General features: G+C 42.6%; 1 protein-coding gene across 1 annotated transcript; it reads right to left on the bottom strand.

The window, feature by feature from the left end:
* Nucleotides 1-382: 382 nt before the first annotated feature.
* CCDC182 (coiled-coil domain containing 182) lies at nucleotides 383-844 on the bottom strand. The gene has a single exon (XM_054008335.1). It carries the CDS (start codon nucleotides 842-844, stop codon nucleotides 383-385), a length of 462 nt encoding a protein of 153 aa, XP_053864310.1.
* Nucleotides 845-17,294: the final 16,450 nt, after the last annotated feature.

Raw genomic sequence — 17,294 nt, 5'->3', positions numbered from 1 at the left:
TGATGTCAGCAGAACACTAAATGTATAAGGCCTGATCCTTTCAGGTTCCAAATGCCCCCAACTCTCATTAGCAGCAGTGGCAGAAATGGGAAAGGGCGCAGAGAAGGGCAACAAAATAAAGTAATGGACAGTCTTCTGTCTGAGGAGAGAGTGAAAAGATCAGGACAATTTAGTTTAGACAGCAAACGAAGAAGTGGTATATAAAATCATGAATGGTATAAAGACCCTCTTTTTATAGCTTGGTTTCCAAATAGCGAGGGTTTTGGCATAACTGCTCAGCTCTTACACTTAGTATTCAAAGATCAGTCTTGCTTGTGAGTCCAGAGCAGTTCTCAGGTACGACACTATTATTTTTCCCCTTTGTCGTTCAGGATTTATATACCTAGACATTTTTCCTCCAAAGCCTCCTCTCTAGATCAGCACATTTCTCCCGCAGTTCTTTCTCCCTCGGCAGCAAGAATGTGAGTACTTTGTTCCGTACTATGCCTCTGTCTTCTTCTTCCCTCAGCCGCTGCTCCATGTGGTTGCTTCTGGTTTCAAGTTTTGTTACCACGTCCATCATGTAGCTGAGGGTGCCCTCTATTTTACAGATCATCTTTGTCACCTCTTGCTTGAAATCCTTCATGTCCCTCTGTACGTTTTTCAGTTCTTGCCGCAGTTTTTCCACGTCTGATGCATGTTGGCTGCACATGGCCGATGCCAGTGTCGAGAGAAGGCATCTGGCTTGAGGATTATTTGTCTCCACTTTTTTACTTGTCAGCATGTCCAGGGTCATCGGAATAGTCTCTTCTTTACACAGTGCCATTGTGCTCGTCTCCAAGAACGATTGGATCTGGTTTGCCATCTGAAGTAGCAGGGTGAAAAGCAGTTGTGAGTCAGTGGTACCAGGAGTGAGTCCCTCAAGCTGATGTGTCCTCCATCACATTCCCAGAAGTCCTCCTGTCAGGGCAATGATGAAGGACAGGTGGACCAAGGCATGGGATTGTGACCTCAGCCAACTGTAACACTGGTGGCCTTAGTTCATTTACATACTGCAGGCCTGTTGAGCAAAACACTGTTAAACTGGGAGCCAGAGTCTGGTGTCAGACATGTACACTGGTTTAAATCGAAATGAGTGGAGTTATTCTTGACTGTGCGCAAATCAGAATCTGCCTTGTTTCTTTAAAGCACCATATGATGCTAGATATACATTATCAGAGAATCACAGAAGTTAAAGGCAGAACACACCTATTAGATCCTGCAGGCTACCTCCCCACTAGGACAGGATTGTTCTCTAGTCTATAGCACCTTTTCTAGTATTTTGCCCAGTTTAGTTCTAAAACACCCAAGCAACAGGGTTTCCACTGCTTCCCTAAGGACTATTTCACAGCCTAATACAGCTCACTGCCAGAAATTTCCTGATACTGAGTCTAAATGTTCTTTTCTTAGTTTCATCCCATTAGGCCTAGTTATACCCCAGTGTATCACACTAAGCTATTCCTCTGTCTCATTGGTGGCAGGAATAATAATAATGCTGAATTTTGCTTCTGCTTGAAAAGTCTAATCCCACAGCGATCCTCATTAAATTTAGCCCTCTTGTTACCGCATGGCTCTGAAATACATTAGAAACTCGATTTTGCATAAGACTTGGGTGACACCAAAAGCTTTGGTAAGCTCAAGAGAAGGTACAGTAACCTAATCTCAGATGAAGGGGACAAAAAAGCATTTGGGAATGAAATAGCGTTTTCTCAAATCAGAGTTCATAGAATAGGGGTTTCACCTGTCATAACCCTCTGAGAACATACGCATCATGGAAGAGAACATAATAACAATGCCTAGCCATTCGCGTTTTTAAAACCCAGTGCCAACAGCAACTAAATGAAGTCCCTAGTTCTGCAAAGGGATCTGCACAGGCCATGGGAACAACAGACTGGATTAGACCTGAGACCTATCTACTCATTAGCCTATCTCTAATAGTGGCCAGTACCAAACACTTCAGTAGGCAGTTATCGGGTAATCTGCCCCCCCCCGCCCCCCCCCCCCACATTAGGACTCATCCTGAGCCACCCTAAGGGTCAACCCTTATTCCTCCTTGACCTCCTATTGTTGTCAGCGAGACTCCATATGGGAGCAAAGCTCCTCTTGTATGGACCGGGACCTAGAAGAAAGTTCTGATTACATCAGCATCATGAAATACAATAATGGTATTAACAATGCAGAGCTCTTACAGGGCCTGATCCAAAGCCCACTGAAGTCTCTGAAAAGATTCCCATTGATTTCAACAGGCTTTGGATTAGGCCCATATATGGCACTCTACATCTTCAAAGTCCTCAGCAAAGAGTAACTAATATTCTTTTTAATGATTAGTTTCATACGACAGGATTTGTGGGGGTTCATTTGGCACTGAGACAACTTTAACTATTTGTAAACCATGTGGGTTTTTGGTTTTGGTTTATTAAGATCCTAAATATAGTTCTCTGGTGACATCAGTGCCGAGATAGCACTTTTTTTTCTCCATAGATCAAAGGTGGACTTGTGTTCTCTACATTAGGAAAAGCGAGTATGCTGTAGCTCTGTCTGTTTAATTTCATTTTGATTGATCCTTCAACACTCTAAGGGGAACGTGAAGGTAGAACTCATGCCCTGGAAAACACAACTGTGCAATCAAACTTTAAAAATACACTTTCACTCCTCCTAGAAAATATCTCGGGCATGGTCCTTGTTTTGATCAAGAGGGGGAAAAGGAGGGTATTGAAAGAATCTTAAGTAGGAAGAGCCAAATATAGCTAGTGGAGGAAAGGGGAAGGCCCAAGATGTCTTTCTTCCAGATAAAACCTCGAGCACATTCAAGTAACCTCATTTGTGCCTGCACTCACTGCTTTGGTCAAAGAACTTTAAGAGGCTATAACCCCATACACTGACCGTTTCCATGAAAATGATGACAGCACATGGCTAAGTAATTAAAGCTGCAGTATCATATTAGGGCTCCAGGGTTTACCATCGTCTGATGAAGGATCAAACCCAAAAACAACAACAAAACAAAATAATTTCTATCCTTCTATCAGAGAAACACCCTGGAAAGCATGTGAACTGTACAAGCATTCAATGTGTGTTCAGGGCAAAGAAAAGAAATGCCATTTGGTACAGACAGTACTTCTGCGTGGTGTGTTTGGGGTTCAATAGTTCCTGCCGGCCCCCCGCACCCTTACAAATGTAAAAAGTAATAATAACAACCATGACATTCCCGTGGTCTGTCTATTCATTCCCACTGACTGCAGGGGCACCTGCTGGTAAGTGAAGAAAGTGCACAGTCTTCATTCTCTTTGGGGGATATAAATAATAATTAATAAAAAGGGGAACATATTTATAATACCCACCCTGTTCACAGGGATGTTGTGTGGAATTTATGAATGAATGTAAAGTGCTTAGAGTGCCTTGGATGGAAGGGCTACAATGGAAGAGAATGGAGGAAGAATGGTCTTGTGGTTAAGCGAATAATTGTGAGTCTGGAGATGTAGGTTCTCTTTGCATCTCTGCCATAGATTTCCTGTGCGATCTTGGGCAAGTAATTGAATCTCTCTGCCTCAGTTTCCCCTCCTAAAATAGGGATACTACTTCCCCACTTCACAGGGTGTAAGAATAATTTCAATAGCATTTAGGAGGGGTTCAGATATTATGGCTTTTCTAAATGCCACAAAATGTCTATAAAACATGCACAGTGTTGTTGTTACAAAACCAACACACAACAACTCCGGCACATCTGCTGTGTGAATGGGGAAATGCTAGATTCTCCAACACAACTCCACACTCTCCCACAGGATTTTCAAGGAATCAAAAATGAACATAAAAATGTATCATAATTTATATTTGGCTTCCTTGCAAGATCACCCCTGCTTCATTACTCCCTGCCTAGAGGAGTAGGAGTGGATGCTGATATGGATATTTATATACAGAAGAGAGAGACATAGGGAAGTCAGTCTAGAGGTTAGTGAAAATGAATGGGCGTCAGGATGTCTGGTTCTACTTCCATCTCTGCCACTGACTCATGTGACATTGGACAAGTCATTTCATTCCAATGTGCCTCAGTTTATACATCTGTAAAATAGGAATACCTACCTCCAACAGGTGATTTCAGGCTTTTCTAAAGTCCTTCGAGAACCTTGGTTGAAAGATGAACATTGACTTCAATAAAGTTATCCCTTATTAACATCACGTAAGTCAGAGGAGAATCAGATTCATACTCAGGATTACCAACATCCTCAGTTCTCCAAGTATCCATGGAGACCCAAGCACTTTGAACATTATAAGATACACTAGTTGGGTGAAGAAGAATTCACAGAACAGGATCACATATATATAACATGATCTGATATCAGAGGGGTAGCCGTGTTAGTCTGAATCTGTAAAAAGCAACAGAGGGTCCTGTGGCACCTTTGAGACTAACAGAAGTACTGGGAGCATAAGCGTTCGTGGGTCAGAACCTCACTTCTTCAGATGCAAGAACCTTCTTCTTCTTCAGAACCTTCTTCTTCAGATGATCTGATATGTGATATGTGGAGGAGAGGGGGAATGTTAGTTAGTTCTGGAGAACGGGGTAAACAGTGAGGTGGCAAAGTTTGCAGATGATACTAAACTGCTAAAGATAGTTAAGTCCAAAGCAGACTGTGAAGAACTTCAAAAAGATCTCACAAAACTAAGTGATTGGGCAACAAAATGGCAAATGAAATTTAATGTGGATAAATGTAAAGTAATGCACATTGGAAAAAATAACCCCAACTATACATACAATATGATGGGGGCTAATTTAGCTACAACAAGTCAGGAAAAAGATTTTGGAGTAATCGTGGATAGTTCTCTGAAAATGTCCACGCAGCGTGGAGAGGCGGTCAAAAAAGCAAACAGGATGTTAGGAATCATTAAAAAGGGGATAGAGAATAAGACTGAGAATATATTATTGCCCTTATATAAATCGATGGTACGCCCTCATCTCAAATACTGCGTACAGATGTGGTCTCCTCAACTCAAAAAAGATATACTGGCACTAGAAAAGGTTCAGAAAAGGGCAACTAAAATGATTAAGGGTTTGGAACGGGTCCCATATGAGGACAGATTAAAGAGGCTAGGACTCTTCAGCTTGGAATAGAGGAGACTAAGGGGGGATATGACAGAGGTATATAAAATCATGAGTGATGTGGAGAAAGTGGATAAGGAAAAGCTATTTACTTATTCCCATAATTCAAGAACTAGGGGTCATCAAATGAAATTAATAGGCAGCAGGTTTAAAACAAATAAAAGGAAGTTCTTCTTCACGCAGCGCACAGTCAACTTGTGGAACTCCTTACCTGAGAAGGTTGTGAAGGCTAGGACTATAACAGAGTTTAAAAGAGACCTGGATAAATTCATGATGGTTAAGTCCATTAATGGCTATTAGCCAGGACAGGTAAGGAATGGTGTCCCTAGCCTCTGTTTGTCAGAGGATGGAGATGGATGGCAGGAGAGAGATCACTTGATCATTGCCTGTTAGGTTCACTCCCTCTGGGGCACCTGGCATTGGCCACTGTCGGTAGACAGGATACTGGGCTAGATGGACCTTTGGTCTGACCCGGTACGGCCTTTCTTATGTTCTTAAAGGATCTAATGTATATGGGAAGCAAGAGTACCAAAAGGGGAGGTAATTTTGACACAACCATCTCTACTAAGGTCACTGGAGAGTTCATTGAACCTTTCTGAAAGGCATATTTCTTAATTTTGAGTTTATAATCAAACTAGGAAAGTTTCATATGGGTTGAGGGCTTGGCTACACATATTTCACATGCCTCTATTAGAGGTACTTCCAGCCCTACGTTTCTATGATGGAGTTCCAATAAAAATACAGTTGGTGGGAAACAATCCCTTTTATTTTTTAAACCCCCAAATACTGTATATATGCCTAGAATAATATGAAACTCATGCATAATACCCAGATTCAAACCCCATTTCCTAACCACTCACATAAAATTTTCATTACAGATTACTGCCCTGTAGTGGAACAGAGGGCAGCTTTATTAGAAGACACAGCACAGCAGTCTAGCAACAGAAGAATGTGCCAGTTGACAGTTACAGATATTCCTCTGTGAGATATGGCAGAATGGTGGAAATGAAACAGATTATATAAAAAATGTAATTCAGAGCAATTTCTAGTAAAGAGTCAAAGAACCATATAATTCAACATTTATATAGACAAGGCTTCAAGGGAACTCTTAAAAAAGAAACTGGAGGTAATGTTAAGAAACTCTGGCTTGATTTTTTTTTTTTAATCAGTACACTGGTTTGTACCATTTATACCCTCCAGCAAAACAGAGCAGGAAATGTCCCGAGCTTTTATTGCCCTTGTTTGATTGCTGTTGCTTACTTCCCCCCGCCCCCCTCCGATTTTGCTTTTGTGTTGCACTTCTCTTGACATGAGGGCAGATGACACATTTTGTAATTACTCTTGTCACCAAGGCAATACTACATTTTTATGCTTGTTAAGGATGGGGCATTATCTTCCCCAAATGTGTCCACGTGTAATTTCCCCCACCCATCCTAGCTGCTATGTGCTGTGCTACAAAACGAACTTAAAAAGAATAGAGAAAACAACAATCCCTTTTCTCTGTGATTAATTAAGGCTGAAATGGAACCCCAAGGCATGGAACAGTAAAAATACCTGTATAATTTCCAAGGTGTTGCAGCTGCGACAACATTCCGCAGCCCTGTGACTTTCCCCCAATGTCATTTGTCATAATTTGACACTGATAAAGAGCTTCTCCAGTGCTGTGTCTTTGCAAGGCAGTGAACATATCCATATCAAAGCCTCTTGTATCTTCCTTTTAGAAACAATCTGCTGCATTTTTCTGGCCTAGTTTCCTTTCAGATCTCAAACATGAGTTCCCCCCGCCCCCCCCCACACACACACATTCACACTCTCCCTTTGGCCTGCCCCCTTCCCTCTCTTTTCCCTTGTTCTAGAGCTCTGACGTTCCTCTAGAGGCTAATGATTAAATATTCTTTGGGAAAATGGTAAGGGGTCATTCAGGCTCCACATTCCTCAGTATTACAACTTTTAAAACTCAGATTAATGTAATCCATCAACCACAAACACACCCCTGCTAGCATTTTAATTAAAATACATAGGACGTCTTTGTGGGACCATATAATATTTGCCAACAGTCTGCCGCATTCTGCTCTAAAGTAAGCCAGTGTAAATCCAGCATAATTTCACTAAAGTCAAAAGAATTACTCTGGATTTACACCAGTGGAATAGGGCAGAGTCTGGGCCAAGGAGTGTTCTGTAAATTTCATTTTCTCTGCTCTACGCCAGGTAGTACAGGAAGGAGTCATTGAACTACCTGCAGACAAAGGTCTGAGCAGAACAATTTTGTGGGCCCTTACTAGCCTGGAGCTGCCGTAATATTACTCTGAGTAACATAAAACTAAACTTCTTTGTAGCACAGTGGAAGACAATTTCTGCCTGTTGGGATGTCAACATGAATTATGTGGACTTAAAAAAAAAAATCACATCCTTCCCAAGTTACTTAACTTGCAGGCCACTAGATTACGGCTTCCAGAAATCGGTACTTTACAGCTCCAGCCATTTCCACTCAGCTCACCTGGGAAACATAAGATGAAGAGTACTCATGTGCAGGGCCGGCTCCAGGGTTTTTGCCATCCCAAGCACCTGCCTGGAGCCGGCCCTGCTCATGTGATGAGTAATGAACCACTGGGAATTTCTGGACAAGTAGAAGCATTAATGCACATGATCCGTTATTAGAAAGGGTTATTGATAACGGGGAGATCCTTACACAGCACAGAAGAGTAAGATTACTTTGATAGTCAATAATTATTATTCAGTCCCCAGACTCCAAAGCTGTCTGTCTGTCTACTTAACACAGAAGAGAGGGGAAAGACGTTCTTGTGACCAAAGTACAGGGTGAGGTGTCATGAGGTTTGGGTTCTATTCCCAGATTTGCTGTATTCCTTGGCATAGTCCTCCTTTGTGCCTCAACTTCCCCATCTATAAAATGGGGATAATAACACTTCCTTACCTACTATAAAGACTCATTCTCATTCAGTATTCCATAGTTTTTAAAGCACTTTAAGATCTTAAGATGGAAGGTGCCACAGAAGTGCAGAGTATTATAATTAAAGCTGCAGCTGTAATTGGGAAAATGACTATGTGAAAATGGCACCTCCTTATTTCCCATATCTGCTCCCTGCATGTCCTCAAGTCACAGCACTTAATTTACTAACAAAACAAGCACTTACCCCATTAGAGTTGCAGAGCTAATGCAGATAGGGGAAAATGAACTGGCATCTATGCTGCCTAGTGCATCAACAATGCAGTAATGGAAGCTAGGAACCTTTTTGCATCTTTTGATTTGCAAACTGAGTAAATTTGATGTGGAAGACCATGAGAGAGAATAAACAGGGAACTCCATAATGCTGTTTTTACAGAAACGCTTTTCTGTTTACAATGGCACTTTAACAAGGGCTTAATAAACAGCATTTTCTTGTTTTTGAAAAATACAGACAGGGCAGATAAAGTTACCAATTAATTAGCATCACATCACAAATGTAGCCTCCATATTCCCCAGCCATATGGTAATCTCAATGTGTTTCCAAGGAGCAGGGACATCTACAAAGGCTTTATTACAAGGTATCAGATTAAAGAACCCTCTGGTTATGTGGAGATCAGAAAGAAAATACCTTATTTTGGAGCATTCGTGGGGGTCAAGGAACACCAAAAGGATGTTGAGAGCCAGTTGACTTTTTGAGAAATGAGCATCACTCCTAGTCAATATCATCATGGACAAGACTTTAACTATGATCCTAAGTCAACCCTGAACAGGACTGGACCCACAACCCTTGAATCTACCTGTCTGGCTCAAAGACAGACCATCTGTTTCCATCATTCTATAAATAAATTCCCCATACTTCTAATTAAATCTCCCAGCAGGCTGAACTGTGTGTCCAGCAATTAAACATATCTGAGATGAAACCTCAGCCAGCCATGTAAAATCAGGAGATTCTCCCCATTTCCACTATGACTGTGCAGCTCCAGTGACCACAAACAGCATCTGTGGATGGTATTAGAGGGCCATAAATAAATATTAAGTGACCATATGCAGCTGCTGATGGCAGTAATCTGTAAGAGGTGTTCCTCCCTCTCATTCAGCAATGCCACAAAAAACCACAAGAAAAAAAAAATCGGAAATCCACGGAGGTTTTTCTGAGTTAGCAGCACCGGATTCTTAGATTAGAGTCCTTAAATTCTTAGGGAAAAAGAACAGATTTCTGGGCCTTTATGTGAGTTTTCTCTGAAGAGCCAAGGGGTTTGTATATGGTTTGTAGCTTTAAGTTCAGAGGGGATGATTTAATGGTTTGAAATACCCAGCTTTCCTAGACCTGCATCATATCTCAGCACGATCGACTCGATCCTCCCTCCTTCTGAAGCAAATACATTCATGCTCTCTGCAGTTTACTATGTGTGGGTCTTTAGTTTGGCACCTTAAAAACTTAGGTCCTCCCTGTGTGACGATTGCCATCTTAGCCGATACACCAGAGATTGAACCGGGACCTCCAGAGCTTAAACCATCAGCCACTAGATCTTGAACTAAAGATCTGGACCTGTGGGCTGTAACAACTGATATCCTCTGTTGATCGGCACAAAGGGGAGCCCAGAACATACAGTCACCAGTGGGTTACACCTGCTTTCTGTGGATATTAAAAATTCCAGGGCACTTTTCATGTCCCCGCCAGCATTTCCCATGTCCCCGACTGCTCAGCACCAGGTGGCTACATTTCAGTAGTGGAGAAGATAAATCCTGTGTGCTTAGCACTTGGGGATCCTCTGGGATGAGTGGTACCATATAAATATACAATAGTTCTCATTGTTAGCTGCATTGCTGTCCCTGAAAGCTCATGCACTGTCTCTGAATTGAGTGATGATGACGACGATGATGAAAGGCCGAAGTCATTAGTAAACAATGTCCCCAACTGAATTTAGCCAACACACTATCTATTTTTGCCTTTCTCCAGGAAGTCGTGTTTGCGTTTTATGTCAATGGATATCTGCCTCCAAGAAACAATGCTTGGCTGACAGGAAGACAACAACAAAAATCTGACCACAGCCAGAGATCAGTGGCACTGAAATCTGCTTCCAGATCCTCAGCGCTGTGCGTATGTTTTCTAACAAGCAAATGACTCATTCCTTAGTCTGAAGCTCCATTTGCAATTCAGTAAGACACAGCAGGGGGGTCTGTGCTCCTTCTGCATTAGCCGACCTGTGTCAGCATTTTCTTCTGAAGCCCTGTAGGCTTTCTGGTACAAAAAAAAAAAAATCAGAGGACTTTTCAAAGCCTTAATGGTTTTGAAAACAATATGGAGAGTTCTCTTTATTGCAGACGAGAAAATGAGGTCCTTCTGCCACAGGGACAAATTGGTCATCATAATAAAATAAAATAATAAATAAATAAAGTATCATACAACACAAAGTACATACAGGTGAGGACTGGTATGATACACTTCTGTTACTCAGAGATGTGGCTAAGTGTGAATTACTCAAAGTAAAGATAGTCAATTACAAAATGAAAAGATACGACCTAAAATTAAGACATTATTTAAATAAAAGCAGATAATATCTTGTCCTGCCCAGGATGACTGACTGCTTTAAGCCTATGTTAGAATTAATGTTGAGGCATTGATGTGCCAAGGTCCTTTTTCTTGACACCTACCTTCCTGCCTCCTTGTAGCCTCAATAAAAATGTCATGGGCATGATTCTACCCAGAACACCTGCTGAAGCATAGGGTGGTCTTGCAGGAGTGAGACCACCTTCACACGATTACTTCGCAGAACTAGAGGTGAACTACTGGTCAATGCCTGTCCTGGATGGTGGTTTCAGGTTTCTCTGAACTTTATCTTCAAGAAGAGAAGCAAAACCAGCCTGTCCTCCACCAGCCCCAAGACAAGGCTTTGATTGGAAGTTCTCCTGTCACTGTGTCCTCCATCTTTGTAGGAAGTAATCGAGGGACAGAGCTAACTGCACTCTGGGCTTTTAAAGCAGCAAGGTGTTCACACCATCCCTCACGCTCTGCAAGGGCAGAGAGACAGCTCCATTTTCAGACTGATTATCAGATTTTGCACTTACCCAAAGCACTTTATAAATATTAAATCACTAAGCTTCATCCCACCCCTAAGGGGTGCTTCTCTTCCCAGTGAGCAGTTTTATGCACACACATTTTGAGGGCACAGTTTAGAGGGCTCAGCCATTTCATATGTTAGGCATCCTCTGTCAGGGGCCACTATCCCAAATATCAAGAGGGCGGACACAATGACGTAAGAGCTCTCGCCTATCTTTAACTTCCATGATCTTCTACATGTACACGTTATACTCATTGGGCTACATTTTCAAAAGTGACAAGTGAGTTGGGGTACCTCCACTTTTGGATGCCCAACTTGAGACATTTTAAAGGGTCTGATTTTTAGAGAGCAGGGGCTCAAAACATTCTGAAAATCAAGCCCCTTGAAGGTGTCTCGAGTTGGGCTCCCCAAATTGCTAGTAACTTTGGAGAATGTAGCTCATTTTCTTTGTTTTCCCCTTCACTTCCTTTTTCCTGGCATGTCTCACCAGCCCTTTTCAGCTTCATAGTCCTGTGCAACTCTTCAGACTACCTCCTCCGCCAGCACTGAGCAAGCTGAGGCTTTCCTCCTACAACACCCTCCTTAAAATATACTTCTTTCAGCGTTATGCTCACCGCTAATGTCCTCTTCTCTATCATCTGTTCCTGTTCTCGTGCCTGACCTTGTACTCCTAATATACAACTCATCTAACAAAAAACTCCACAACTAACAGGATGTGTGCCAAACAAAGCAATTCACGTGAGTTTCATCATGCATCGTCCCCCACCTTCTCAACCACCCCTTCGTCTGTATTATCCATAATATAAGACCCAGTCTGTGAGGTGCTAAGCAGCCCCAACTCCGGCTGAAGCCATTGATCATTTTGCAAGATGGAATCCTTACGTTACAGGCTCCTTGCAGCAGGGCCATTGCTCTCCAGGATGTGACTTTCTGACTGCATCTTCACATGCACCCTTTACACTAGTGCATCCATAGGGACACTGACTACAAAAAAATGGGCAACCATGCATATAAGTACCTCATTTGCCTTCGCAAACAGATGTGCATGCAAATCATGCACGTTCAATTTAGGAGCTTTGAAACTTTGGTCCATTAGGTCCCTCCCTGTTTAACAGAAATTAGTTTTTGGCATCCTCTGGCTAAACACAAGAACCCAGTCCAGCCTTTCATTTGCATTTGAATTAGCAGTTCTCAAAGGCCAGGATGATTTGGTCTATACGGGGATGCTGGTGGAGTTTGGGGCTTGGCAACAAAAATTCCATTGGGAATGACATCTGAGTCGCTCTGGAACAATGTGGCTTTAAGAGCTGCAGTCCCAGTCAGAGGTGAGACCCTGCTATTTCCAACAGACACACAAAAGGGAGGTGGGAATCAATCAATCACGGTTGGCAGATTGTGCCATCTATTTGCACCTCGCTTCTCAGTGTGTTGTTCGCCGGGGGGGGAGGGGTCAAAGTTCATATCAAATGTCATTAATCATCTTCCCAAAAGCTGTGCGCTTATTGGACAGTCCTATTAATCAGAGGCCTATCAGACCTACAGCCTGGTTAGGGCTCCATTGTCCTGTTCCTTACCTATCATAGAAAGATAAGATTATCAGTGACAAGCCGGACACCCATTGAGTAACACTGGAGTGGAAGAATAGGATTTTTTTTTTATTTATTTATCCTCCTGTCTCAAAGATGAGCTGTTTCTTGTCTTGTCAAACCACATCCTTTTCTCTAAAGAATCAGCTTTAAGAATCCAATTTGTCAAGCCGGACAATCATTTGAGAATCCATAAAAAGCCTTGGTGACTTTATCAAAAAAAATAAATCAGAGGGTTTTAAATGGTGACTGAGAGGGATTTGAAAATAGGTTGAGTGGCCTACATCAATTAATCTTCAGAGAGCTGGGGCTTTGTGATGATGAAGTGGCAGAGAAGTGTCAAAGTCTAGTTACTGGGTTTTAGGAGATAGAAGATAGTAATATTTTTCCTTTCCTTTTTCTCTCACTCACCCGCTTCTCGCAGTACAAATGGTAAAGAAATATTCACCTGGACTGAAGAGTTGCAAAGATAAAGGGATAAATAAGCACCCACATCTCTTGGTAGGAATTTCTTTTAGGCTACTCACATGGCAACATGAATTGGGGTTGAATTTCCTCTCTTTGCCTCCATTTCACATCCTAATAGTGAGGATAATGATACACACACCGGGGGGGGGGGGGAGGGGGGGTGTTATATTACTATCAGAGATGGACTCAAGGCACAACATTCAGATCAAGATTTCAAACACTTCTAATTTGGGGAGGGGGGGAGGCGTAGAGAAGCCCATTTTAAAGACAGGGTCTGTTTGGAGGAGGGGAAAGTAGCCTGCAGTAGAAAGTGCAGTGGGAAGTAATTGTGCTTGAAAAACTTCAGACAGGAGCATCACTGGAACATGAACTCTGTGTTCCCCAGAGGCCTGAGACAAAGTGCAAATTGTTGCAGCACCAGCATTTCTCTGTGTTGATGTCAGCTGGTATCCTAAAAGGCCCACGCTCGCCAGGGGAGGGCTTCTGCCCTTCACGAGCACTGAACCTGGCTGCCTGCACCTATTCAGGGTGAAGCAGTCATACTAGCCAGTCTGAGGTGGCAGGTGAATTCTTGCTACTCATGACCCTGAGGTGATATTCAGGGACAGAACTGAAGACGATCAAATCCTATTTCTCTCTTAATTATTCAGATCGCGTTGGTCATGGTAGTGTCCAGATGCTGACTGCACAGCACACCAAAGCAAAAGGCACATTCAACAAAAGGAAAGTGTACTCAACTACTAGGAAAAACAACGAGGCGTCCTTGTGACACCTTAGAGACTAACACATTTATAACTACTAGGCTGACTTGTCTAATCTCTTCATTGTTCGGGTACGTTCCTTGACATGTAAAAAAGCTGCCACCCACTAAATCTTTATTCTTGATGCTCGTGGAGGTGAACTGGACCTTCTCCAGAGCAGTAGATACCTGACTGATATTTCTGGTGAAGTTAGAAAACTGTAAGCCTATGTAGCATACAAAGCATCATCTCATATCTGTCAGAGGCAGAGGCAGTGGCAACTTTGGCAGTGGGTATATATGCTGCACATTATACACATTACATATAGGCCTTGTGGGGCCACAATCCCACCACTACTCATTGTGGTGAACCACACTCTGCTATTCTGTCCTTTCCTTGCTTTCTGTGGCTCTGGGAGTCTGGAGTCACTATCACTAAAGCCTTTTTACCCCAAGAATTCAGAGCTGCTAAAGGTGGATTCATAAAGGTGACTCAGACTATGAAATGAGCTTAGTCTATCCACCTGTCACTACTCCTCTGCCACAAGCATTTCACTAAAAGAGATGGCCATTCCTGAGTTTATCAATGATATGAATTGCTGCAGGTTATTGATAGAATACTAGTAATGCTCTGCACTAATACAGTATCTTCCCTGGAAAGATCTTCAAACACCTCTCACTTCTTGCACTCTGAGGAAATAGGCAAGCACTGTGACAGTAAGGTATCCATTTTCTGAATACCATGAAATAATTTTGGATAATCAACAGTCCGTTCATTGAAGGGCTGATCCTGTTTAGTTCAACAGAGTTTTGGGAAAATGAGGTTCAGATAACTGAGGCTGCATTGTATCCCCATTTTACAGTCTAGGAAACTGAGGCACAGATAAACTGGATGACTTGCCCAAAGGCACATAGTGGGGGAGGGGCGGAGCCTAGAAGAGAAGCCTGGAATCCCAGTTCCCATTTTTGTGCTCTAAGCACTAGATCACACTGAGACTAACAAACTCATCTTATGCCACATGCAGAATTTCAAACGCAGGTCCTTAAGAGAAAGAGCTGTGTGCTTCACCCACCCAGCCATCTTCCTCTTAGCTAGCTGTTTATGTTACAAACACTTAGCCAGAATATCCTTGAGATATCTTGTTAGCTCAGTTATGGAAGGCCAAGCAGAGCTGATGTAGACACTTCGAAGCAGCTACAGATTCCTAAGGTATTTTATGAAACCTGACAATCCAACCATTCTCCATTACATATGTTTTGTTTAGCTACTATTTGGAGAAGGGTGAAAGGGGGAGAAAAAGATAAATAGCGTCAGTTAAAATCTGGGGGCTGAGAAAAGTATTGAAAGCCTAAAGAGGGACCTTAGGGATTATGAAATAAAATGAAGAAGTTGGTAAATGAGGTGTTTGACTGAACATATACAGTTACCTGAAATAGCAATGGATTTTCCCAAATGCTTAATAAAAGCTGACAGCCCATATTGTTCTTCACTTTCTAGTTACGCTGCTACCCTGGGAAGCGTGCGGCCGAGGGATTGGAAGCCTAAGGTAAAGGCACCGAGACCAAAGAAACACAATCAAGAATTAAAGTGACTTAGAGGATGAGGGGATGAACGCCAGGGACTGGGGATAAAAAAAAAAGACCTTGGGAGTGATGGAAGCACCAGGGCTTGGAGAAAGGACATGCTGCCACTCACCAATACCGAGAGCAGAACGCAGGGAGCTCCAGATGGCTTTTTGTTTTAGTACAATAAAAAATGTAATCTGACAGGCGAGTGTGTGATGCTGGAAATAATATTTTTTTAAAGAGGAACCTAACAGCAGGATCAAAGGTATCCCTGACTGCTACAAAGAAAGGAGACCGTTTTTTCTTAATATAGTTGTGAGTTCATTTATAGCTTTAAAATGGCATTTCATTCCAGAAGTATAATATAAAGGGCACTACAGCTGTTTTCCAGTCTTGAAAAACAGATCTGAATTGGAAATTGGCCAGAAATGTTATAAGTTGGGGCTTTGAATAGAAGGTGATAACTTTGCCAAATAAATATGGATGTGGATTTTTTTCTTCCTTCCCCTGAATAGTTTTGCACTGTCATTAGGTGATGATATAAAGATACTGGCCTCCTGGTGCAGTTTAATTGCTCATATATAGAAAAATGATGAGCTCAGGCACTGACTAGGATACTGGCAGCCTTATTAATAGACGATACCCACTCTGAGTTTAATTCTCCTGCACAAAGAAAAACAGATGCCCTCAGTGAGAGCCCAATTCAGCAAAGGACTTAAGCATGTATTTAAGTACACACAGTGTATGTCTTCACTCCAGAGTTAACTTGGGTGATCAGTGCCCAGATTAGCCTAACCCAGGTGTAAGCAGCCACGCTGCAAAGTCATACTCAAATTAGTGTGTCCTCACTGACATTGCACTCACTTGCGTGCGTCCCTAGGATCTCTGGGGACACATCCCATGATTCTTTGTGCTGCAGTAAACTGAGCCACTCTCTGATTCTTTCCCAGTGAATTGTGGGAGAATTTGTCTAGCCTTCTGGACACATGGGGGAAAACGTGGGAAGTCAGTTGAGGACCTTCAGCAATCGAATGGCTGAGACTGCATCCTCACTGCAAAGTCAGTGAGTTACCAGCCCAAGTGAAAGCAGCACCCTAGCTAGCCCAGTTTGAAAGCACCAATTAACTTGGGTGAGAGGGTTTTGTGTGTGGATGTAAAGGGAATTAGGGGCAACACCCAGGTAAGACCCCAAGTTCACTCTGTAGTGAAGACATATCATAAGATGGTGGAAGGTATTAAAGGGTGTATAGGGGACAGGGACAGATATATGAGGCACCCTCTAAAGACAAGGAATGTCAGAAGGAACCAGGGGCGCTGGAACAATTTTTATAGTGGGGGTGCTGAGAAACATTGAACCAAACTGTAAACCGTGTATGTGATGGAAACCACTTCAAGCCAGGGGTGCAGCAGCACCTCCAGCATGCCTAGTTCCAGCCACTATGGAAGGAAAGCATCTAGACATAGTTGGTGTGAAGGCTTAGTAGGAGTCTGAGTAGCCGACTGAGGGCTTATTTATATGAACACTTAGTTCACGGCAATCTGGAGCCTGCTGCGTAGTAAGTGTCCAGGGGGACCCTGCTACTATGCACTAAAAGTTCTGTAGTGCACTTTGATCTACTCTGCTTTGAAACAGGAGTAGATAAAGTGCACAAGGGAACTTTTATTGCGCAACAGCAGGGTCCATATGGACAGTTGCTGTGCATCAGCTAGTGAGAGGTAGATTTATACCCCAGCTTGCCCCTAACTACAAATAAGGAGGCTGCTGAAGGGGATTTGATGGCTTTCTTTATTGAGAGAT

This window comes from Malaclemys terrapin, chromosome 18, assembly GCF_027887155.1.
Source record: "Malaclemys terrapin pileata isolate rMalTer1 chromosome 18, rMalTer1.hap1, whole genome shotgun sequence".
Taxonomy (NCBI): Eukaryota; Metazoa; Chordata; order Testudines; family Emydidae; genus Malaclemys; species Malaclemys terrapin.
The sequence above is the reverse complement of the archived record's forward strand: the minus strand, read 5'-3'. Positions and strand labels throughout refer to the sequence as shown.

Bases quoted from the DNA above. Each gene is read 5' to 3' on its own strand.
- CCDC182 (XM_054008335.1), bottom strand. From the start codon at position 844: ATGGCAAACCAGATCCAATCGTTCTTGGAGACGAGCACAATGGCACTG.